The 26,577-nt window shown below is 39.3% G+C and overlaps 1 protein-coding gene across 7 annotated transcripts in view; it reads left to right on the top strand.

Moving 5' to 3' along the window:
* Khdrbs2 (KH RNA binding domain containing, signal transduction associated 2) overlaps positions 1 to 26,577 on the top strand; it is a 497,340-nt gene that overhangs the window by 55,578 nt on the left and 415,185 nt on the right. For all 7 annotated transcript variants that reach the window (XR_012450579.1, XR_012450575.1, XR_012450578.1 and 4 more), the window contains exon 2: positions 18,176 to 18,303. Coding sequence is in view for 1 of the 7 variants with exons in the window: in XM_074081820.1 (XP_073937921.1) it covers positions 18,176 to 18,303 (128 nt within the window). In the remaining 6 variants the exon portion in view is untranslated. The remainder of the gene's footprint in view (positions 1 to 18,175; positions 18,304 to 26,577) is intronic.

The raw sequence follows: 26,577 nt of genomic DNA on the forward strand, positions 1-26,577 counted from the left end.
CTGCCTGTCATAGGAGGGACATAGCTGCCTGTCATTTTATTCAACTGTTGGTTCACTTGGTTCTTCACTGAATATTTAGGGTAGAAGGTCTTCTGTATGGACTACTACCCCATAAACCCTACAAATGTTAAGAGTTGGTTTGGACAGACTGATAGATGGGAGAATGTGATCAAAGCTCATTATACACATGTGTGGAGATATCGCAATGAAACCCTTTGTACAATTAATATGCTCTAATAACACATCCAAAAAACAAGGAAACAAAAGCAGTCATCACTTCTTTCTGGGGACTGGGCTGTCTTTCAGGGTAATAGACCCCAAAGTGAGCCTTACAGTCAGTGGGGCTTCTTTCCTACCTACAGTGGAAAAATCATCTCCAAAATCAAGAACAGATGCTTTGTCTCTGCTTTAATGTTTTTAGACACACAAAGTTCAAACCTTTACTAAGCAGTGCTTTTAGCTGTTCTATTAATTTACATTTTTAAAAAGTCATTTATGTACCTGGCCTTGTATCAGGCACCTGTGGCCTCAGCTGCTCACAAGACAGAGGCAGGAAGATCACTTGAGTCCATAAGTTCAAGGCCAGCCTCAAGACATAGTAAGATGGCTATTCTAACAGGGGTGAGGTGGAATCTTAGTGTGGTTTTAATTTGCATTTCCTTTATTGCTAGAGATGGTGAGCATTTTTTCATGTGTTTTCTGGCCATTTGAATTTCTTCTTTTGAGAAAGTTCTGTTTAGTTCACATGCCCATTTCTTTATTGGTTCATTAGTTTTGGGAGAATTTAGTTTTTTAAGTTCCCTGTATATTCTGGTTATCAGTCCTTTGTCTGATGTATAATTGGCAAATATTTTCTCCCACTCTGTGGGTGTTCTCTTCAGTTTAGAGACCATTTCTTTTGATTAACAGAAGCTTTTTAGTTTTATGAGGTCCCATTTATCTATGCTATCTCTTAGTTGCTGTGCTGCTGGGGTTTCATTGAGAAAGTTCTTACCTATACCTACTAACTCCAGAGTATTTCCTACTCTTTCTTGTATCAACTTAAGAGTTTGGGGTCTGATATTAAGATCCTTGATCCATTTTGAGTTAATCTTGGTATAGGGTGATATACATGGATCTAGTTTCAGTTTTTTGCAGACTGCTAACCAGTTTTCCCAGCAGTTTTTGTTGAAGAGGCTGCTATTTCTCCATCGTATATTTTTAGCTCCTTTGTCAAAGATAAGTTGCTTATAGTTGTGTGGCTTCATATCTGGATCCTCTATTCTGTTCCACTGGTCTTCATGTCTGTTTTTGTGCCAGTACCATGCTGTTTTTATTATTATTGCTTTGTAATATAGTTTGAAGTCAGGTATTGTGATACCTCCTGCATTGTTCTTTTGACTGAGTATTGCCTTGGCTATTCGTGGCCTCTTGTGTTTCCATATAAATTTAACAGTAGATTTTTCAATCTCTTTGATGAATGTCATTGGAATTTTGATGGGAATTGCATTAAACATGTAGATTACTTTTGGGAGTATCGACATTTTTACTATGTTGATTCTACCAACAACAGGTGTTGGCGAGGATGCGGGGAAAAAGGAACCCTCTTACACTGTTGGTGGGAATGTAGACTAGTACAACCACTCTGGAAAAAAATTTGGAGGCTACTTAAAAAGCTGGACATCGATCTACCATTTGATCCAGCAATACCACTCTTGGGGATATACCCAAAAGACTGTTACTCCAGAGGCACCTGCACATCCATGTTTATTGCGGCACTATTCACAATAGCCAAGTTATGGAAACAGCCAAGATGCCCCAGCACTGACGAATGGATCAAGGAAATGTGGTATCTATACACAATGGAATTTTATGCAGCCATGAAGAAGAACGAAATGTTATCATTTGCTGGTAAATGGATGGAATTGGAGAACATCATTCTGAGTGAGGTTAGCCTGGCTCAAAAGACCAAAAATCGTATGTTCTCCCTCATATGTGGACATTAGATCAAGGGCAAACACAACAAGGGGATTGGACTATGAGCACATGATAAAAGCGAGAGCACACAAGGGAGGTGTGAGGATAGGTAAGACACCTAAAAAACTAGCTAGCTTTTGTTGTCCTTAATGCAGAGAAACTAAAGCAGATACCTTAAAGCAACTGAGGCCAATAGGAAAAGGGGACCAGGAACTAGAGAAAAGGTTAGATTAAAAAGAATTAACCTAGAAGGTAACACCCATTTCACATTGAAGGAAATCAATGTGAGTCAATGCCCTGTATAGCTATCCTTATCTCAACCAGCAAAACCCCTTGTTCCTTCCTATTATTGCTTATACTCTCTCTTCAACAAAATTAGAGATAAGGGCAAAATAGTTTCTGCTGGGTATTGAGGGGGGGAGCGGGAGGGGGTGGAGTGGGTGGTAAGGGAGGGGGTGGGGGCAGGGGGGAGAAATAAACCAAGCCTTGTATGCACATATGAATAATAAAAGAAAAATGAAAAAAAAAAAAGACATAGTAAGAGTCCATCTTAAGAAGAAAATAGCCATTCCTAGTGTTTAATCTTGTTTCTTTTTTCTCTGATTGTTCCTGGGAAATAGGGCTCTGTGTCCTCCTTGACCAGCATAAGGCAAAAATCAGTACCAGGGCTGTCTTCTCCACATGGACACCTTCCTTTGGACTGGACATTGTTGGACTGTGCACACTTTGTGCTGGGTTATGCATATCATTCCTTTTTTCTTTCACCCATAGAAGATATATTTGTATTCATTCTGTAGCTGAGAAAACACCCTCAGGGTGCTGACATTAAATCCCAGAGTTAGTTTCAGTTCCACTAGATTAAAAGAAATATTAAGCTGTGTTTTAAAATCAATGTGCTCATTTTTCTAAGAGAGCTCTTGTTTTTGTTTGATGACTAAGAAATTTCTCCTTTAGGTATGACTTCCTGCTTGAGTTTATTTTATTAAAATCTTTGGTGATTTGGAAGAAACATCTAATGATACTTTTCTCTTCCAAAAAATTGTGGTAAAAAACAAGGAAGAATGCAAACGTCAAAATGTAACTGATCTAGAAAATCCTGAAGAATCCAGAGAAATATGAGGCTAGTCATTGAGTTCAGTAAGGTTGTGGGACACAAAATCATCCAAAAATTGATTGTGTGTCTGCATCAGCAGCAACATATCTGAAAATAAAAGTAAGGATGATAATCTCACTTACCATACCCTCAGACACTACACCCATCATTACCAAAAGACAGAAATATCAGAAAGTAGGAAATACTTTCATATTCTCTGTGTGGATGAGATCATGACTTTCTGAGCCTGGCTTGCTTCACAAAACCATGATCTCTAGTTCTACCCATCTTGTCACAGATGACAGGATTGCACTGTTTTATGGCTGAATTGGGTTCCACTGTGTTTATGTACCATGTTTCCTTTGCCTATGAGTCAGTTGATGGGTATGGGCCTGTTTGCATTGCTTGAATTTTATGAAGACTGTGCAGATGTCTCTTCAACCTGTTGATTTTATTATTGGATACACTGTACCCAGAGTAGGATTGCTAGGCCACAAGGTAGTGACATTGTAACATTGTGAGGCACTTCATACTCTTTCCCATTCTAGCCGTACTGATTTACATTCCGCTCTCAGTGCTCAAGGATTCTTTTTCCTCCACTTTCCTGCCAGCACTTGATATCATTAGTGTGCTTAATTTTTATGAGGGAATTGAAACTGTACAATGTGAACAAAGTCATCCCAGCAGATGGTAATTGGACAGTTTGATAGACACATCCAGAAGAATGGGGCTGGATTCCTGTCTCAGCATACACAACAGATTAAGCCATCATAGATCATAGTCCTAAATGCAAGAGCTGACATTGTAAGTCTTAGGGGAAGAGCAGGAGTAAATCTTTGTGACTAAGAGTTAGGTTATGGCTGCTTAGGTAGGACTTAACAGATAAACACAAAAAATAATAAATTGGACTACATCAAAATTAAAATTCTTATAGTACAAATGATACCAAGGAAGTGAGAAAGAAAACCCATAGAACAGGAGAAAATGCTTACGAATTACTCATCTGACAAAGGAGTCATATCTAAAGTGTAAAGATTTAGGATACAGTAATAAAAAAAATCTATCAAAAATGCACAGAAGGCTCCAGTAGATACTTTTCAGTTGAAGATACGCAAATTACTAGTAGTCACATAGAATATGCTCAAACTTCTTACAGAAATGCAAGTCAGATCCTCAGTGGACAGCACTTCGTACACCGAGATGGTTAGCTGAAGACAGAAGGTTAATGAAAGGTACCGGTGAGAAGGTGGAGATGGTGGAACTCTCCCAGGTTGCTGAATGGAACCATAAAATGGAAGTGACTTTGGAAAGAAACCTTGACGATTCTACAAAATGTTAATGGTAGAGCTACTGCGTGACTAAGTCCGCTGCTAGGAACTTACCCAAAAGAAGTCATTTGGTGAACTTTCCTCCCTAGAGCGGGGTGGAGGCATCAGGGTCACAGGGCCAGGGTTGGCCACCTTGTCCTAGAGATTAGAAATTTCCACAAGTGCTCAGTCCCGAAGTTATGTCAAGTCTAATCTTCACAGTACACACGTGGTACTTTTGCACTTTATAGGAGGTCTGTTTACATTTTTGAGAGCCATAAACATTAGGATGCATTTTGAATTAGACTGGCTTCAAGAGCCATGGTTATCTTTTGTGCATTTGCTAAGTACAGAATCGATTCACAAGAGACATAAAGAGAACTTATAAGAATTCAGATAAACCTTACATTTGACAGAGGAATAGTCTCTGCTGAAGTATTTTTCCTTCAGAAATATATATATATGTGCATACACACACATTTATATATACATATATATGTATATATAAACACATATATTCCTTCTATTCTACTATCATTATGGACATTATTTGCAGACATATTCAGCCAAAATATTGACAATAAAGAAGATGGATTTCCAATTTATATTTAGGCTATTCATAAATGCTATAGGTGTCTTAGTAAACCATAGTCAAGACTGGTTTCTTGCGATGAGCAGGTAGCTGATGTGACCTGACTAGTTAATTGAGAGCATGGTGGCCAGTCTTCTCTGGACAGCCAGTGGAAGGCAGTGTCACCTTCTCTTCTTCCCTCCCATAACCCACACAGTAAGACACTCCTTATAACTGAGTAAATAAAAGTGGATGATGAAGAGACTGTGCCCAGGCATGATGGGCGTGAAACAGGTCACACTCAGTTCTATTTAAATAATGGGACTATTCACATATCAGGAAATTTTATTTTCAATGAGTAATGACTCACCTTTATATAAAAAGGAAAATTGATTTTTAAACACAAGGAAAGCCTGATGTAATTAGGCTTTTTACATCTTGAAAATAAATTAATACCAATTCATGCATGTCCAATAAAATGTAGCTTTTCTGTGAATGTAGTCTAAATGGTGAAAAATGTGTTATGTAATTATCCCAGTAAAAATGTTACATTAAAAGTAAACACAGACAAAAGTCTTTTAATTTGAACCAATACAATACAACCTCAGTTGCTGATTTTTAGGTGTGTTGTTTTATTTTTATTCAGATAGCATATTTCAAACTGTCTTTGCCAGCAAAGACTCATTCTTTGCACACATGTTGGATATATATTTTATTCATATTCTGGGAATAAATGTAATTCATAATGTGAGAAAATTAGAAGTAGATTGGCAGTGAGATAGATTCTTACACTTAATCTCAGTTATTCAGTTATGAGATAATCTACATTGAATAAAATGCTCTCTCTGAGTTTGTTTTCCAACATTTTACTCAAAAAACTTTCAGTGTATTACTTGTCATCTCAAAAGTTTCAACTGACTTCCTAAAATGTAACAGAATTATACTTAAATATCAACACCCAAAGACTTAAACATCTTGTTAATTAATATAGAAGTAACAGGAGATCAATCACTTTGAAATCATTCAATGATGACTGAAAACAACTTTGAATCGAGAGACACATGCATTTCCTTAACGTTTTGTATCAAAAACCAAGAGGCATTATTCTAGAAAAACTGTTCACAGCAGCAGGTTGGTGGGTGGACTTGACTTTGAGTTTATCCTTTGAGTCACTCATTTGGTAATGGAAAATTTGATGTGGTCCCTGGCCTCATGGAAATCACAGTGGTGTGATTCACAATGAAGTGAGGAAAAGAGTATAAACAGCACAGTCCCCTGATGTGGGAGGCCCAAGGGTGACCTAGAACGGGTCACCCTCATAGAATGAGGATGCAAGGTGGTGCTGTCTAAAGAGGAATCTTGCGTGGTTGCAGGCAGGAGGAACACTCATCACCTGTTGCCTCTGGACTTGGATGGCAAAAAACCCAACTAGAATGTGACAAGAGTCAGGACTACAAGGGTTGACCAAAGTTTGACGACAGGAGAAGAACTAAATGTTTAACCTCTGGGCAGGGAGGCGCAGGCGTGCATCAAAGCACTGAGACTTCTTCCCCAGACAGAGATGTGAATACTTTGTATAGTCAGGGAAAACACAGTGCCAATGCTGTATTCTAGTTGAAAGGGGGAGTGCACAATGCTCACATCTGTGTTTTAAAAAGCCCGCTTAGATTGGAAGATAAGTCACACACAGTCCCTAGGGACACTGCAGGTGAACATGGTGGCAGTGTGGGTTGGGTCCATGGCAGAGCAGCTGGAGGCCAGACTCGGGGTGCAGAGGAACAGCAGAGATGGAACCCACCCACCTGCCACTTGTGTATGGGGAGGACCAGGGCAGAGCAGTGTTTGCATGGCTGAGATTTATGTTGCTGTTGTCCGTGGGTGACTGGGAATGTCGTGGGAGAAGGCAAGAGAGGGAAAGAATGGATCGTAGACTTAGGTGAACTTAGTTCAAGTTACATTGAGTGTCATTGCTCTAAGCAGTGTTAGAGGGGAAATGTAAAGGCAAAGATTGAAAATGTTAGCCAAGTCTGATGGCTCACACCTGTAATCTCAGATAATCAGGAGGCAGATACAGGAGGGTCTCAGTTCTGGTCCAGCCCAGGCAAAATGTTAATGAAACAGTATCTCTGAAGTAAACCAGGTATGGTGGTAGTTCATGGTTGTAAACCCAGCTATTGAGAAGGTAGAGGTAGGAGACTTGGGTCTGAGACCAGCTTCAGTCCCTATCTGAATAACAAACTAAAATGAAAAAGGTGGGGGGCATGGCTCAAGTGAGAGAGTGCTCGTGTAGGCAAGGCCCTGAGTTCAATTCCCAGTTCTGCCAAAAAAATTGTTTTTAGAAAGTCATGTCCTGATGACTCAGACATATATGTCAAACTCCAAACTTTTCAGTGGGCTCAAGAATTATACACCCAACTCCTTATCGTCATCTTTCCATAGATGTCACCTAAACAATCACAAAAGCACAACTCGTAACTTCCCACCAAGCCTGCTCTTCCTCCAGTCACTCTTGTGTCTGTAAATGCTGGACCCTTCGTCTGTTTGCTCCAGCCTGAAACCTGGGAGCCATTTGATTCCTCCTTTTTTTTTTATTAGACCTCCATTCCAATTACAGCAAACTTCTACCTTCAACTAATTTTTAGGCGTCCACCTTTAATCTGTTAGTGCTTATCGTCTCTCTCCTGTGTAAGACTGTGCCCTGCTGCACTGAGAGTTGGAACAAGCTCTGAGAAGCACTGATCAGAGTAAAATTGTGAAAGCCTTCAAAATGTTAGCACCATGCTAAGAAGAAAGTGAGAATTTTGCATTACTATATATTAGCTTCTTTTTATTGTTGTGCTGGATGGGGTACACTGTAGCATTTGCAGAAGTTCTTACAATATATCAAATGTATCATACTTGAATTCACCCCTTCCACTGCTCTCCTTTATTCCCCTCCCCCATTCCTAGAACCGTGTCATCTGCATAATAATCACCTCCAACACACCAGCTAAAAAATGCAAGCACTTATCCTCTCAAGGTTTCTGTGGCTATGGATTTGGGGACCCTAGCTGCATGGTTTTGGCTCAGGGTCTCTGGGGAGGCGGCAGTCATTGGAGAGATGGATGTGCATCTGCTCTCAAGGTGACCCCTGCCATCGCTGTCAGTGAAAAACCACAGTTCATCACAAACAGTCCTCTGCATAGGGCTACATAGGTCAAATCCTCAGGGCATGGCACCTGACATCCCCTAGACTTGTGATAAGAGAACGAGTCCCAGTCTGGAAATCACATATCAGCACTTCTGCCATGGTCATTAGAAGCAGATCACTGTCCACCCAGATGTGGAGCCTTGTGTGACATCGCTCTCCTCTTGGCTCATTTTTACCACTCTCAAACATCTTGGCATTCTAACTACCCCCAAAACACAAAGGATTTAGAAATATAAGCACACAAAGGAAGCACTGAGTGAATTCATAGAAAGGTATCAGCTAGAAGACTGCATACGGACATATATAAAGTAAGTATAAATAAAATGTTCCATTCTTTTTAAAATTAAAATTTTCAACTTTAAAACTTAGGAATTTGTGTCTCACACTTAAAAGAGTTGAAAAAAAAATTCTTGATGTCTTGTCTTTTGTGAAGTTATCCCCCTTAGTGTAAGATGACAGTTCTACCCAAATGGTTGCAAAATGCCTAGGTTTAAAAAATTTTATTCTGTAGTGGGTGGAGGGTGTGAATTCAAGCAGGATATATTTGATATATTGTAAGAACTTTTGTAAATGCCACAGTGTACCCCCAGAACTACAATAAAAAAATTTATCCCAAGTCATTTTCTTATCTTCACTGTGGCCTGATTTTTCTCATTCTCTCTCACTTTTGTCCTGCTTCTTTTAATGAATATATATGGTATTCTTTTTTTTTTTTTTTTTTTGCCAAGTCTGTATCCTACTTTTTTTTTTTTTCATTTTTCTTTTATTATTCATATGTGCATACAAGGCTTGGTTTATTTATCCCCCTGCCCCCACCCCCTCCCTTACCACCCACTCCACCCCCTCCCGCTCCCCCCCTCAATACCCAGCAGAAACTATTTTGCCCTTATCTCTAATTTTGTTGTAGAGAGAGTATAAGCAATAATAGGAAGGAACAAGGGTTTTGCTGGTTGACGTAAGGATAGCTATACAGGGCATTGACTCACATTGATTTCCTGTGCGTGGGTGTTACCTTCTAGGTTAATTCTTTTTAATCTAACCTTTTCTCTAGTTCCTGGTCCCCTTTTCCTATTGGCCTCAGTTGCTTTAAGGTATCTGCTTTAGTTTCTCTGCATTAAGGGCAACAAATGCTAGCTAGTTTTTTAGGCGTCTTACCTATCCTCACCCCTCCCTTGTGTGCTCTAGCTTTTATCATGTGCTCATTGTCCAATCCCCTTGTTGTGTTTGCCCTTGATCTAATGTCCACATATGAGGGAGAACATACGATTTTTGGTCTTTTGAGCCAGGCTAACCTCACTCAGAATGATGTTCTCCAATTCCATCCATTTACCAGCGAATGATAACATTTCGTTCTTCTTCATGGCTGCATAAAATTCCATTGTGTATAGATACCACATTTTCTTAATCCATTCGTCTGTGCTGGGGCATCTTGGCTGTTTCCATAACTTGGCTATTGTGAATAGTGCCGCAATAAACATGGATGTGCAGGTGCCTCTGGAGTAACAGTCTTTTGGGTATATCCCCAAGAGTGGTATTGCTGGATCAAATGGTATTCTTAACATGTACTGAATGATGTTTGTCCAGAGAAGGACACGTTGATACATAAGTCATGGGTGAGCCATCAGTAATTATCTGCTTTAAGACAAGGTGTAAAATGGAGTATAGCAATACTGGCTGTCATGGACTTAGACTTTACTAATGCAGAATGATTTGCTGAAGTCTCCTCCCCAGTCCAAAATGCAAGTAAATAAAATGAAAATAGGTGTTATTTAACACTTACATATCACGTGTTATTTTAAGAATTTTGGGTAGCTTGACTTACTCCTTGCAACCAGTTTTATGATATAATCTCCACATGACAGATACCTTAAGGAGATAGATTAAATGAACCAGCCCGTGTGCAGGAATTAGATCTCTGTCGAGCACATAGAAGACACTGAAGGCAGCAGTGATCGTCATTCTTGCTGCCGTGTCACATAGCCAACAAGGGGCAGGACATCTGTGTTGGCGTGAGTGTGTGGGGATGCCCTGAGAGTCTGGTTCTCCGGAATGGCAGAAACCCAGAAAGCTGAGCTGTCCAGGACCACAGAATTGGGCTATGACTGAAAGGAGAGGCTGGAAATTTAATAGAAGAATCAGTGACGGGAGGTCACAGGGAGTGAAATTCCCGTGGATTTCTTTGCATGGCTTCATGGGAAATTGGCGCTGTGAGCTGAGACCTGAGCGGTTGGAATTTGGGTACGAAGGCCCTATATGTAGGCAGGATATCAGAGAGTTTCACAACTTCAGGTCCAGGGCATTAAGCTGAATTATAATAATTAAAATAGTTCATTGTCTGACACTTAATCTTGTTTCAAACAAATTCTTGGATTATTTTTTAATCAAGTTTAGCCGTCATTTCTACTTTTATTTCAATCATCAGAGAAAATTTACTTGTGCAATTTTCTTAGTATTATTTACAAACTATGTAAAGTCAGTGTATTATGGATGGGTCTGACAGTTGTTCCAGCCTTCGTTACATGGAAAGTATCCCTCATGTCCACATTCAAGAACAGCCTTCCGAACAACCAATGCCTGGGGAGTCAGACCGGTTTCCAGTACTCTGTGCCTGCCTGCCAGCCTTGACTCGGATCTGTCACTCACAGTAATTATTTTACCAGCATCACTGTGAGCACAAAACCTATTATCTTACCTGAAAGAACCAAGAATTTCATTTCTCCATGACGGAGGACAGACATTTAGGACACAATTTCTTCTGCCTTCTTAGTCACTGGGTTAGGGGCAGAGTTTACAAAGATGAATGAAAGGAACTTTCTGTTAAGATTTTAAAAATAAACAGCAATAAATGAGTTGTCATAATATCAAACGTGATAAAAAATTATTGCCAGAGAACTGTGCACAAAGCTGTGTTGAGTCCTACTAATGCCACCATCAACACCCTAATTCTATTAAAAAGTAACAAAACTGAGGCTAATTAACCTGCAGGTCAAGTAGCCAGCAAGTGGCAAAGCTGTTTTTAGCACTCAGACACAACTCCACAAACCAAAGCCAGAATTTACAGAAAATTTGCATTTGTAAGGATTATTGGGATGGTAATTATTAGTGCAGAATAATCAGTAATGTGGCATCTTTATCAAGCACCTGTTTTCTGAGATGGATTTGAGACAGCTTGTAATAAAAGGCATGAACAAAATGAGGATAAAAATATCCCCACAGGATGATGAAACATAACATAAAGAACAGCCTAAGAAATCTTTGAGGTTTTCACAAGACTTAGAGCTTTCTTGAAGTAGTCAAATATGAACCTTAACTTCCCCTCCTGGAAAATATTTTGTGTGTACACAAATTTCCAAATGTAGTTTTTTAAGTGGAGCCTGGTTCTTTTCCTACCATATTTATTTACATCATTAAATGCAAGGTTACAGTAAGTACTTCTCAATTATTAAAACTATCTCCTATTATATGTGCATAATATTTATTACAGTAGCTCCTGATCCTTGTTTGAAAAATGGAATAATTATTACTGACCCTATAGAGTTGTGATGCAAAAAGTTGTACATGTCAAATTACCTTTGGTGTTTTATACCATTTTTTGAGGTTGAAATTTGAAAGCTTATCTCTTTCTCATCATTATCAGTGAGGGAGACATTGTGGCCAATCCCTCATTCATACTGCTTTGTTGATGTTAGGCTTTCATTTCCTGGCAAAAAGTTACAATGTATTTACTTGTCCCTTCTTAACTGAGATTTTGACAAGGTGGAAGCTCACTGTGTGATTATTCTGTTCCCTGAAGTTTCACATGGGAGATTCACAAGATACTTGTGCTACGTTCATTTCATGCAGTTAACACTGATCAGTAAGGATTTGGTTTGGAATTCAAATACAAAAAGCAGAACATGTTTTTACATAGAAGCTAAATGGTTATAATGTGAGTGTGGACCAAGCACAGTGTGCTCCTCTGCTCACTATGTCATGCAAACATGCCTTGTTCATGTTCCATTTATAAGGAAGAATTCTAATTGCCAGACAGTTTAGCATACTTTGTGAAGTCCTTTTTTGAAATGTCCCATAAATAAAACTTACAGTTTTAAAGACCTCTTGTTGACCTTCAGTTTTTGATGAGCATAAATTCCAAAATTTTGAATACTAGCATAATTCACTTTTGTAAATTATAAAGGTCACTTATGTTTTATTGACAAAAACTTTGTTTTCTTCCCATAGCTTGAGTATAATTGTTCTTCTAGTTGCATTGAAATGCTCAAAATCTACTTGATAATTAAGCATATATTGATAAGACTTTCCCAGTACTAGAAATCTCTGGTTCACATGTATTTTAAATTTCTCTCTGTTCTGTTTGAATTTTAGAAATATAAGCACTTGGAAGAATGTGTATTTCACCCTTCCTAAAAATATTAGGCACAAAGATCCACATAAATGCCCCACCTAAGTACATATTTAGTATTCTTTCATCTGTAGCTATAGCACTGCTTATGTGATTTCTTTGTTAAATAAACAGATGCATGTAGAGGAGATACAGTGTAAGTAGGGTAAAATATTGACAGAAAATGACTAAAACAAAATTAAAGAAGCATTTATCACAAAATCAAAATAATGTTAGCAAATGAATATTCCAATCTCTCTCTCTCTCTCTCTCTCTCTCTCTCTCTCTCTCTCTCTCTCTCTCTCTTCCCCTCTCTTTCCCTCCCTTTCTCCCTCTCTTCCTGAGATCCTGAAACTTTTGGCTTTGTGGAGAGACATGGTCTTCATGGTCTGTTTCAAAATCATTCATACTTTTTAGCTTATGTTGTTTTGCCCCCGTTCACACATTGCTTTCAGATTGAGAATTATACTTTAAAAGGACATTCTCCCTTTTTTCCACTTGTTTGAACTTTCTGTCTTCAGGATGCATGGGACTATTCAGTCTCCTTTTTTTCTTTAAAATCTTCCCATACCTTGAAACTTACACTGGGCTGAATCAACAGTTTTCATATTATTTCTAGAGTTTTGAAAAGGTACTTTTTGCTATGTGGCTCTTGTGGACCCCTTGTCTCCTGGATTCTGAGGCTGTGTTTCTTAGGTTCTAGGTTTTGTTTTCATTTCACTCTCCTGGGCCCTCTGTTTCTATCAGGGATGAGGTGACGTTCACTCCCCATTGAAGGGACACAGAAGGCGGAGAAACACGCTGGGCTTGTGAGGATGGGCCTCAGATGTTTTGGAGAGAAAAGTAGCAAAGTCAATCGAGTCAACTTATGCCTGTGCACACCTTTGAATAAATTCCACTCGTAAATCCATACTCCAAAGAAATGCTCACATACCTGACATTCCAAGATGGAGCCCAAAGAGGGAAGTGCTGTTCATCCAGCTTTTAACCCCACAACAGAGAACACACTCCCTGTTCATGAAACGTGAATAAGTCATGCCCAGAAATTTAAATATTAAGAAATCCTCTTTGAGTGCTAAATGTTACAGAATTAATGTAGACGATCCAATGTTTAAAAGATATTAATATGAAAATAAAGATGCAGGCTTTCTCACTGACAGGACATTTCTGTAAAGTGTCAGTAATCATGGTTTTGAGAACAACAAATAAAATTGTAGAAATTCTACAAAGACTTTTTAATAAAAAGACAACTGATCAGAATCTACAGTAGAACCACATTGTCCAGGAAAGCGTGACATTTAGTGTTTTATCAATAAAAATGTAATCAGAAATGGTTGAAATGCAGCTGAAGAAGCTTTATCAGATAAAATAAAGCAAGAAAAAAAATCACAATTAAGAAAATTTTGTGCGCATAGGAAAATGAAGAAATGCCAGGGTGGCAATAAACTTTTTTTAAATCGTGTTCTTACTGAGTCTCCATGTGATGTGAGCCAGTGGGTGAGCGTGTGGGAAGTGTGTGCAGACTGAACCTCTGCTGGGATCTGCTGTAATCTCCACGCAACCCTAGTGTCCAATGACAGCCATCCCAAATGCAGTCAGTGATGGTTACAGACGTCCTTGAAGGACTGCATTGACAAATAAACCAAGAAAGGCAATCAGGAAACAATTTTGATAGCTTAACATTTTTTCAGTAAAATATAAGCCACCCCTAATATACTAAATGTTTTCTCAGTAATAGGTAAATTTAAATAAATAGTAACTATAAGGACAAACGACTTGACTCCACATTTCTGTTCAATTGTTGTCATAATACTACATGTGTATTTGAAATTTTATAGGTACCTCTATTGTCTAAATGTTTCACAAAGAATATACATTAATCATAAAATAAAGACTTATTTTAAATTGAAAATTAAAGCAGGGGTAATATTGTATGAATTGTTTTTCTCTGGTTTTAAACCTTTTTTTTAAGGGGGATGGGATTTGAACTCAGGGCTTCACACTGGCAAAGCAGGTGCTCTACCACTTGAGTCACACCTCCAGTCCACTTTGCTCTGCTTATTTTAGAGATGGGGTCTTGTATCTGTTTTCCCAGGCTGGCCTCAAATCTGGATCCTCCTGATCTCAGCCTCCCAAGTAGCTGGGATTACAGATGTGAGCCACCAGTGTCTGGCTAAAACCAGATAAATTTGGGATGTAGCATTTAATTGCTGTTGACAAATGCAATTACTAAGCCACTGGTCAAGCAGTTATATCAAAAATGGAAAGGAAAGTCCATGAAAGTATCGAGAGGACCACAAAATACTGAGTTTTCAAAGAAAATTGTAGAAATGAACAGAAAGAACAGTGGAGACATGGTTCATTCAGCTCCATGTCTTCAAGAGAAAGTTGCAAGAAGGAATCACAGAACGATTGACTTATAGACATCTAAGAAAGCCTACGGTTGTAGCTGTGTGGAGAGGAGGCAGTGCCAGACAGTCTTTAGGTAAATCTTAGTGGATAACAGAAAGAATGGTCATAAATGCTTTGAGGCTCTGCCGTGTGGCTTTCATTAAGACACCATCTAGGCAAATAGTCACTTTTTTACTGTTGTGCTGGGTGGGAGTACATGTGGTGTTTGCAGAAGTTCTTACAATATATCAAATATGTCATACTTGAATTCACCCCTCCACCATTCTTCTTTACCACCCCCCCATTCCTGGACTAGTTTCAACAGGTCTCATTTTTCCATTTTCATACATGAGTACGTAATATTCCACCATATTCACCCTCCAACCCTCTTTCCTTATATCCTCCCCCTCCCACTGGTGCCAGTCCACCCTATATGAAACTGGAGAACATCATCTTAAGTGAAGTTAGCCAAAAGTCTCATGTTTTCTCCCATCTGTGGAATATAGACCCATTAGAAATACAGAAATATTATGAAAAACAGGTCACGCTAAGGGGAGGTCACACACAGGAGAGAGGGTAAAAAGGAAGTTAAGAAGGTGACTATGATTCATGCGCTCTCTATACAGCAAAGTCATCTTTTCAAAGAATTGTTTTCACTCCCTTGCAGGCCAGATAAATAAAGTGATATTGGATTTCTACCTGGAAAGTCCTCAGAATTTTTCTATAAGCTATGAGAAGTCATTTTAGGAAATATGTTAAAATGTTGCAATCAGGAACAAAATAATCACTCACAATACAGTATTCCTCTTTCTTTTGGAAAAAGAAAGCCAAACCTTTAAAATATGTTGTTGAAAATGTACGAAGGGCAGGGGGTGTGGCTCCATAGGCAGAGCGCTTGCCTAGCCTGTGCAAGGCCCTAGGTTCAATACCCAGTGCGCAAAGAAAAGACATATGAATTAGTGATGAATTAGTGTGTATTAAAATGTGCATCCCTCGTGACCTTTGTCACCTTGCCCTTCCCCAACACAGTAGAGACAGAATGCATTCTTCCATGTGTCACAAAGTAAGCAAGTTTCACATTCATGTCTTTGTTTACTCGGTGTTTTGGAGCAGTACAGTTGGCCACGAGCAAGGAAAGAAGGAGGACTTACAGATGGTATTATGGGAACATTAGCTAATAAACATAAAGGAACTTAGGAGGATACATTTTTCTGAAATTCCTCCAAACATTTAATTTGCAGAGTCAATTTCATGAAGTGACTGCATTTTAAATTCTTATTCGACTCACCATCTCATCCCTGCATTATCAGCCCAAGTGAGCATAATTTCTCACAAGGCAACTATACCTTGGTGAGCTGGCGTGGTGGTAAACTTCTATAATCCCTGCACTCAGAAGGCCGAGACAGGAGGATTGCAAATTTGAGGCAAGCTTGGGTTACATAGTGTGACTCTGTCTCAAACACACACACAAGCAAACAAAATGTTGCTTGCTTTTCTACTTCACTTGCTCTCTCCTATGATTGGTTTTGCAAATTACATATGAGGCTATCTTAGTAAATAAAAATTATTCATGGCTACCTCCCTTCCCACTCAACACTACAGTGGCAACCCATTGTATGCACAGCGAAACCAGAAACTATCAGATGTCCTAGCAGATCCTGAATTTTCTGTCCTACAGTCACCATCAGCCCTCTTTCCACAGTCACAGCTCTGCAGCCCACAGGCATTCTTGCTTCTTGCTCTTCCAAGAGCAGGTTGAGCTCGATCCTCCAAGCTCGGGCCTCAGCCGTGAGCCTCCACTCCAGCCTTAGCCTTTCTCATCATCCAGGGCTTTGCTCAGATGTCACCCACAGATCCTCTAACAGCCCTGCCCCTTGGCTCTACCCACCTTCATATTCTTATAACTTTATTGTGTTTATTCTCTACACATAAATATCTCTGGACATGTATGTCTTTTCTAACTGTTAACTTTCCTCATAGAATATAGTCTAAGCAAGGGAACTTCCTTGTTTGATGTTCTCTCTTTGTTACCCATAGGACGAAAGTTGTTTTGTTTTTGTTCTTGTTTTGTGTGTGTGTGTGTGTGGTACTGGTATTTGAAGTTAAGCCCCTTGAGGTACTCCACCAACCCTTTTTTGTGATTTTTTTTTTTTTTTTTTTGAGATAGGGCCTCATGAACCATTTTGCCCAAACTGGCTTAGAACTATGATCCTCCTGATCTCTGCCCCAAAAGTTTTTATAGAACGAATTAATTAAACATGAACAAATGTTCTGGGCACAGGGGCTCACGCCTGTAATCCTAGCTCCTCACGCCTATAATCCTAGCTCCTCACGCCTGTGATCCTAGCTCCTCACGCCTGTGATCCTAGCTTCTCACGTCTGTAATCCTAGCTCCTCACGTCTGTGATCCTAGCTTCTCACGTCTGTGATCCTAGCTTCTCACGCCTGTAATCCTAGCTCCTCACGCCTGTGATCCTAGCTTCTCACGTCTGTAATCCTAGCTCCTCATGTCTGTAATCCTAGCTTCTCACACCTGTGATCCTAGCTACTGAAGAGGCAGAGGTCAGGAGGATTGTGGTTCAGGGCAAATAGTTCTGTGAGAACTATCTTAAAAAAAAAAATCACCAAAAAAAAAAGGGTTCAAGATGTAGGCCCTGAGTTCAAACCCCAGTACTGCAGAAAAATGAAAAAATGGGTACATATAATACATATGCTTAAACGTGTACATTTTAGGAAGATTCCCACCGGGCAAAAGTAATAGTTCTTTTATTATCTAGACAGATAATCGGATCTTGATGAGAATGCATGACATTTACAAATTTTATTCCCTGCCTGATTTTCCTGTGACCCTTTTGAAATAGCTTTCAAGACTGGCAATTTCAAAATATCATGTGTTTGAGAAAATTCTGAGAAATTTAAAACATATCACCTTAAAATATACCTTCATCGACTCTCTTGGGAGAGTTGTGTTTGCTTGGCTATCTCAAATAGTCAAAGGGGTTTTTTTCCTTGTGTTTTGTAGCAGACATTTAAAATTAGGTAAATGCTTCACTTGTGTCACCAGAGACATGGTCACATCTTCAATTATCACTCTTGAATCTCAGGTGACAAAGGTCGCTGTGCACACGGTGGCGGAGTTCACAGACCCATTGTTAGCAAGGGGCTGTTTCAGCCTCTTATCTGGATGTCTTCAGAATTTTATCGGAGGAGAGTAACGTGAACAATCAGCATGCCTATGGTGACTTATTTTCTCATTTCCCTTGTTTATTCTCATGCTTTCTTTCAGAAATTGAGAAATTTCAAGGTCCCGATGGAAAAAAGGAAGATGAAGAAAAGAAATATCTTGATGTCATCAGCAACAAGAACATAAAGCTCTCAGAAAGAGTTTTGATTCCTGTCAAACAGTATCCCAAGGTACAGAACTAAGCTTTGTTCTCCTTAAGAAAAAGACAAAAATAAGACTTGGTATCGTACTCATTGCCCCTTACAAAATAAATATTTAAAGCTTCATTTTATAAATATATGCAAACGCATGATACTGACAGAGGAAAGAAAGGTCTTTGAAAGAACAAAGATGAAGGTAATTTTCAAATGAAGACTACAGAATTTTGTTCTGTGAATGTGGGGAGCTTATTTGAATATTTTAATCATTCATTTAGCATACAAATGACTTATCGATTTGTCCAACTATCACACCAACTTGATTATGTTTTGGTGTAGGTTAAAATCTATGCTCCTTTTATAAAGGGGAATAGAATTCGGGCTACCAGATCTATAACATTAGCTAACCAGCAGGAATTATTTTATCCAGAAAGCAACATAGTCTACTAGACTCAGTTTATAAACTGTAGTCTTCCATATTCAAAATTCATTTAGGAGAATAATTGTGACATTCATCCTAGTGTAACAGCACCTCTTTGAAAACTATTTTCCTTGTCATAGATGGTTGATTTTATGACATAGCATTCAATGGCATGGTTTCATTGTTCTATTAATACATCTCAAAGGGTGAAAAGTTTTTTTTTTTTCAAATAAATGAAAGAAGCTGAAAATAGAAACTCAACAACTCAAAGCTGATAATTTCTTTCTGAAGAGTGAACCTGAAGCCAAGACCATGTAATTATCTTAACAATAATGATTATAGGGATAAGTGCTATAGTTTACCAATTGTAAATATAATTAAGTAGAATATTTTGTTTACAATTATTTCAAATGGGGAGCAAAAAAACCTATTATAACCCAGCAAACCATAAAATGTAACTTTCAGATGAGTTTTTGTTGGGACAGGCAGATTTTTGTTTTGTTTTGTTTTGAGCTAGCTGTAATCTATTAGGAGAAAAGTGCTTTAGTGTATCTGTGATTGAACTAAACCTCATTTGATTGTGCTGTAGTGCTGTTTTATGAATATTAAATTAGGAAGCCATGTAAGTGTACATGAAAATTTTGTGTCATGCTGAAGTATGATGAATAATTGCTGCGGTGTTAAGAAAATGGGTCGTTTCTCAGAAACTTGTTTCATTAACCAATTATAGTCTGAAACAGAAGTTTCTTTTCCTACATATGATATAACTTGACGCTGTTTCCTAGAGTAAAGTTTGTTTCTTTTCTGGATATAGGAAAGTCAATGCCTGATACCTACATCTAAATGAAACATGGTCTCTGACCTAATGAGGTTGGCATCTTCTGTCGGTCCTGTGATGTCATGATCTTCAAGTTCCAGTCCGAGGGTTTTATGCTCAGTATTACAGGAGTCTGTGTCTGATAATTGATGATCACTACCAAAGTGAGAATTTTGCATAGAACCAAAGTTTTGTGTGAAGCCTAGATTCATAATTTGTAAGAAGATGAAACAACAAAACCATCTGTTTTTGTTGTAATGAAGTAGAGATCACAGGAAACTTGCTTTTACTTACAATTTTTAGAACCCTAGAATGCTTAATCTGTGTCCATTCCTGTAAACCAGAGAATACATAAAACTTCCATGTTGCGGATGAGGTTCCTGGAGGGTGATGCTACAGGGGAGATTGCTAGCGCAGTCCTCGTTTTAGATTCTTTGTTTCCTGTGAACCGTACACGTTTTGCTCCACTGGCATGCCTGCACCTTTGCAGAACTTTTCATGCAAATTGGAGGATGTGAAAGACGATTGCTCCTAGTGACTAATAGTTTGTGAGTTTTCTCAAATAGTAATTCATGCGTGAGAAAACTGGCCATTTCTTTAACTGAGGCATAGCCTGCCAGGCATTTTGTTTTTGAAGGAATGTCCAACTCCTCTAATTACCATACTTAGAGAACTTGAGAGCTTTCTCACAGAAAGAGAAGGGACACTGAGAAACACACCATCTCTCTGACCCATCCTATTTAATTGCCGTCAGGTTGATCTACTTTGTTCCTATAATACAACAGCAAATTTATATTTCAAAAACGAGCCATATTTTATGATGTGTCACAATCTCTGGAAAACAAACCACACTTCATTGCAAAAGTAGTTCCCCTCTCCTGTGGCCCTAGGACATCACTGAGGATTTGGACTGTGTCAGTCAACGTGACTGACGTGCATCCCGAGCGGTACGTGTGTGGGGTGCTGAGGTTCTGAGTCATTGTATGGAGTACAACTGTGGTTATGGATTTAAAGTTTGACTTTCATAGAAGAAAGTGATTTATCCCTCAAGGCTGTGCTCTGCAGAAAGACCTGCTTTATATGATGTCCTCTCAGAACCATCGCTGCCCCTGGATACCTACTGTCTGTTTGAACCAGTAATTAATGTGTTGATGACAGTCCGTTCAAACAACCATGGTAGTGCTTGGGGAAGTGACCTTATCATGACTCACTCTGTGACCTTTTCAGATAGATTTTGTTTCAATTAGTCTCCAACTTCAAGTTGATTTGCTGACTTACTTGAATACTATAAGGACTTGAAGGAACTTTCTGATTTTAAGTTATAGAAACTGTAAGAAAGCTGTTGAAGTGTTTTAATAATGAATTATCCAGCTTTGGTGTTTTACATTTAATGATTTAATTTGGGGAAAGGATGTCATATTATTAAATTATTTTAATGGAGGTTTTAAAACATTTTGATAGTGAAATTAATGGAGGTTTATTTGGGATTCTTGATAAATCAGTATATATGAGCTCCTTTTGCCATGAAAATGGGTCACAATGTAAGATGATGAACCTGTTATTTTCATTTTCTGTAGTGACTCTTCACTATCTGTATTTCCAACAGCATCACACACAATAAGATGTCTTTTGTAAAGATTCATAGAGAAATAGACGTTGCACACCTGTTTGTGTCTACAGAGGTTTGAGAAGGGCACAGTTATTTCTTGATGGTTGGAGCCTCAAGATGCAACAATGTGCTGGCATGCTCCCCTGTGTTCCTAAGAGACTCCTGTGGGAAACCTTGCAAACCATGCCCAGTCTTAAGCTTAGCTCTTCCTCCCTGAGCCACACATCCTACAGGTCATGGTCCAATGCAGATATTTTCCAAATAATTTAGCATCTCCAACTGGAATGCATTTTACAGTCAGAATCACTTTGCAGTCTTGGTCAAGTAAGCAGTCATCATTGCTCATTGCAGCTCCCATTCATGTCAACATGGTCCTGGCTGCTTATTGTGAGATTGCTGGAGGTTGGGATCCATATGATCCATATGTTTTGAGTTTAGTTGCAGTTTGAAATGTCTGCATCATGATTTAGTGTTGACATGCAAACTTATCATTCATACAAATAAGAAGAAAACTGTAGTTTGAAGATAAGTTTTATCCTTGAAGGAATGAGAAAAGTTCTGTATGTTCTTGTACTGGAACAAAAAAGTACCTGATCAGACTGAAAAGGCAGAGATACATAAGTGGCCAGAGCTGTGCTGTGACTTTTTTTACCTCTGCACACACAAGGAATGCCCATTGCAAGTCGGAAAGTGGGACAGCATTGCAGAGCCTAGGAAGCGCTGCCTGCACAGGAGTGAGTCAACTTGTTTCTTGACACTGCACCAATTCGCTCACCTGAGCAATTCAACCTCTCAGTGCCTTTTAAAAATATCTTTTTGATGTGCTTTCAGAATCCTCTGAAACACATCACACCTTTTCTTCGATTTAATTTGCCCTAAGGCCCACTTTCATTTCTCAATTTGAGTTACTGCCAACTTTTTAAAGCGGTATACTGCCAGCAGTGTAAATCTGCCCCAAATTTAGCCCATTTTAAGATCAAACACAGCAAATTCCCCTCTGCTTCTTTTCAAATCAATTCCTTATGTAGATGGATGTGGAAAATTACAGTTCCAGAGTGTGTTCAGAAACATCTCGCTTTGTTGAGTCCCAGAACAAGGGCTGTCCCCTGCACTGGTGGGAGCTGTCTCCTCTGCAACAGTGACCTCCACATCCACTCAGAGATCCACTTCCAGATCCACTTCCATCTTTATATTCCAGAAGATGAAACACCCAGATTCAAGTCCATAACAAGTACTGTTTCTCTAGCTTTCTATATAATTATCAGATCACTTGTGAATAGTTAATGGGCATCTGGAACTGCTGACTGTGACAACTGTGACCATATCCTCAAGCCAAACACAACCACTTGCTCTTAGAAACACCTGTCCAATTTTTTCTAAGCAGTGTGATCTAGAAGTCACTCTCTTACACTTCAAACCCATTTTATGTTTACTAGACTGCGAGTACTGTACAGTACAGCTTTTTATTTTTGTAAAGTGAATGGAAGGGGATTTGACAGGTTTTGTGATTTAAATTTCATTCATATCAGTTGCTTTGTTTCTGACCTGTGAATTTAAATCTCAACTGGGCTGATGCCAGGACAGTCAGACTCAGATTTCCTGCGACTAAGAAAAGGTTTCACAATGCTCCTCTCTTTCTCCCTCCCTCTGGTAACAGTTTCAGAGGTTTCATCATAGTCATTTGGCCCTGTTTTAGGGGGACTGTGCTGAGATGCTGGAGTATTTGTTAGAACAAACCCTTCACTTAATGATTGACATGCACACACATTTGTAAGATAAGCAGATGAGTAGTTAGATCTAAAAAGGGAGGCATGTTTTCAATTGCAGCCTTTTAATTTGATTTAGCTATTATTAATATCATTTTCTAAAAATAAAGATAATTTTTAAAACATGGGTTAATTGAAAATATTTAAAATAGAAAAATCAGTTCTACATAGACTTTTTTTCTAGGACAGAGAACTAAATAATAAACACTAAGGATCATTAAGTGTTTTCTACATGTCAGATATCTTGTAGTTTTTACATGAATCATTTATTTTAATTGTCACCAAAAATTCTAACACTCTCCTTCCCATTTTGTAGACCAGAAAGTCTCAGAAGAGTTTCCCTTCTAGCTCAGAAGAGATGGCAATTCAGAAGTCATGTACAACCACTCAGACTCATAGCCTATCCTCCATAACTCATTCCATCTCAAGATTCTATTAATATAATCTTAGCAAATGACATCCTTTGATACACAGAAACTTCGACCCCAAACACGACTCCAAAACCCATCAAGTTCGTCATGAACTTAAAACAACAAGTGGAATTTTTCTTATGAAAAGCTTATACACTACCTATTTGTAGTTGGGGAGTGGATACAGTGTTTAAATGAAGGGTCTGTAACGCAAGCTAGAGGGACAACTGACCTTAACACCTAAGGTGGGACCTCGCTCGGGGAGTTAAGGGTCTTTTGAGTTCCCACGGTGTATCAAAAACTGGGCATCACATAGTAAACTACTCTTTTCTTTCCTCAAGGACCCCCACTATAAGAGATCTGAAGAAGAGATGAGAGTTTTAAAATATCTGAGAAATTTCCCGAAAGACACACAGTGTGTCAGTGTTAGCATTCTCTTCTTTGCACTAAACTGTCCTGTAAGCCACCTTCCCTTAAACAAGGAGATTTTAAGCTAATTCTGGACACAGATCACTAAGGTTTCTCCTCTGTGCTGAGTTGGGTGGAAATTCTCAGCTCACCACTTGGTGTGTGTCTCATAGGTCTTATGATCGAATCTTCCACCAATTCAGCCATTGTTTACCCATTGTGTCTGATCTCATCAACCTGTTTGTGAATAGTAACAGTGATGAAAAAGTACATTCCGTGTGTTTTAGAACTACTGGATCTGACACAGAGTAACCATTGTGTTCCTTCTTTTTCCTCATCAAAACTGATCCTTATCCTGTGAGATCCCATTGCTCTGGGTTTTTCCCTGGGCAGCAATAAGGAACTTCCTGAAAGGAAGGAAGGTTAAGCTACCAGTGGTTCATTACCTACCTTCTGTTTCTAGGACAACACAATTTATTTTTATCTCCTGTTACAAACTGATTGTATTTTTCAGCGTGATTTGCTGGTTTCTCTTCCACACAACTTCTTAATTTTGGAGATCCTTCAGGATATTGAGGGTGCTTCATGTGTGAACTCACATAGCCCTTCTTTCCTGACCTGTGGTGTGTTTTCACACAGTGTATGAGCTGATGTCCCAGCCATGACCTCTCCAAGACTTGACATCACCAAATGGATGTCTTGGCCTCTCACATTGTATCTCTCCTGCCAGGTGACAGCCACCCTGGCAGAACCAGCTATTCTGGTGCAAGTGTTGTCTAAGTGCAGCCCTGTTGAGGGACCACAGCTCCTGGAAAAGGTGAGGGCGCATGGAGTTCCACTCATTTCTGCTCTTAGCACAGCAGCATTGACCCATCCACCAGGGCAACTACGCCAGGCGTCTGTGCACTTGCCATTGGAGAGCTTATGGGAGCCAAAGAGAGTGAAAGACACACTGTGCTCTCATCTCCGATGTGCAGGCAAAGAAGTGGGAGGCCATTGGTTCTTAACTCTCTCCCATTTCACGCCCCTCACCTGCCAGACGAAGTGACTTCCAGGGGATTCAAAGGGCTAGAGTCCTTTGCCACTTCATTTTTCTCATTTTCCCCCTTTGGGAGTAAGGCATTAAAGACAAATGCAGACTCCTGAGCTCCCTACAAATGAATTCAAGAGTGGACACAGGAGTCTTAACAGAACAAGATTTATTTGGAGCAAAAAGTAAAATACACCCTTAAAGGAGATCGGGGGACAAGGAAGGAGACTGGGCGGGGGCAATGTAACCAGCAGCAAGTGCCCTGAACCCTGGATCCTTGGCACTTTTATGGACAGGGCTAATGGATGTGCACATAATTGTGGAGATTTATGAGAAGTCAGAGGGCATTGGACAGGGCGACATCCTCAGAGTCAAGATGGTGATTTGAGGGGTGGTGCATGCATGAAATGAGCCAAAATGAGAGGGAGGTGAAGCTGTGGCTAAACTTCAGGGTTGGGAAAGACCAGTGGCCACTGCACCTCGAAGTAGCCTCAGCCAGAGTCAATCACAACTCCAGGACAATGGAGGAGCGGGATGCTTGGCAGAATGTACCAGATCCAGTGTTGCAACTGCTCTCTGGCTCCTCTTGATTTATTGTTCCCTTTCCACCTGCCTACCCCACCTCACATAGCCAATGAAAAGCAGAAAGTGACCACAGGCACACAGGGAAGGCACAGGCTCAGAAAATACAGAGATCAGACTCTCTCAGTGATACTAACAGACCTACAGGAGGCAGGACAAACCAACAGTGTGCAGTCAACATGAAGTATCAATAAAGAGTTAGAAAGCCTAAGAGAAATCAAAAGCAAAATTCTACAGCTGAAAAAAAATGAAAATTCATTTTTGTGATGCAGATTTGAGCAGGCAAAGGAATCAGCAAACTTGAAAATAAGAAAAGAGAAATTTCATTCCTGAGTCAGAGGAACAGAGAAAAATACTGAAGGAAAGCGAGATGAAACTTGTGGCACGTGACACAGCTTGAAGCCACCAAATTCGAGTGCAGAGTCTCAGAAGAGCAGATATCCACAGAAATTATCAGTGAGACCTCCCAAATCTGACAAAAGACACCAGAACATTCAATAAGCTAAATGAACCCCAAGGAAGATGAACTCAGACCCACTAGGAGAAACTTTCATAAGACAAATACAGAAATATTCCTGGAAGTGACGAAGAGAAGAAACTGCTCCCAGGTAAGGGACACTGAAGAGGACTATAGGCAGAGTCCCACCAGACTCAGATTCTGCAGTCAGAATACAGTGGGCTTTTATCTTCGATGTACTGAAACCAAACCAAGTAAACACACACACCACACACACACAAACCCTGCCAACTAGGAATCCTATATTCACCAAACCGGTCCTTAAAAAGTTAGGGGGAGATTAAGAAACACCGAAGTTGAGGGGGTTTCTTACCACTGTCTCTTCACTGTGAGAGATGCTCAAGGCAGTCCCACGAAGTAGGATTGCATTAACAGCCAGGGGACGGTAGCTCTAAGCCATACGCAGAAACAATCATTTCAGTCCAGGTAAAAAAAAGGACAGCTATAAATGCTGGTAATAATATTCTAACAGTTGTTTGTAACTCTACTTCGTTTTCAATATAAGACACAGATAGACTGACGTGTCTAAAAGCTATTATTATTGTAACTTTATAACTCCACATTTGCTTGCTACATAATTAAATGACAAATGCATTTTAAATTAATTACTAGTTCATGTTTTGGGGTATACAGTGAATAAAGTTGTAATTTTGTGACATCCACAGCTCAAAAATGTGTTGACAGAATTGTAAAAAAAAAAAACCAGCCAAACAAACAAACAGAATTTTTGCATGTTTTTGAAGCCAA

The sequence above is a fragment of the Castor canadensis genome, chromosome 8 (assembly GCF_047511655.1).
Source record: "Castor canadensis chromosome 8, mCasCan1.hap1v2, whole genome shotgun sequence".
In the NCBI taxonomy this organism is placed as follows: domain Eukaryota; kingdom Metazoa; phylum Chordata; class Mammalia; order Rodentia; family Castoridae; genus Castor; species Castor canadensis.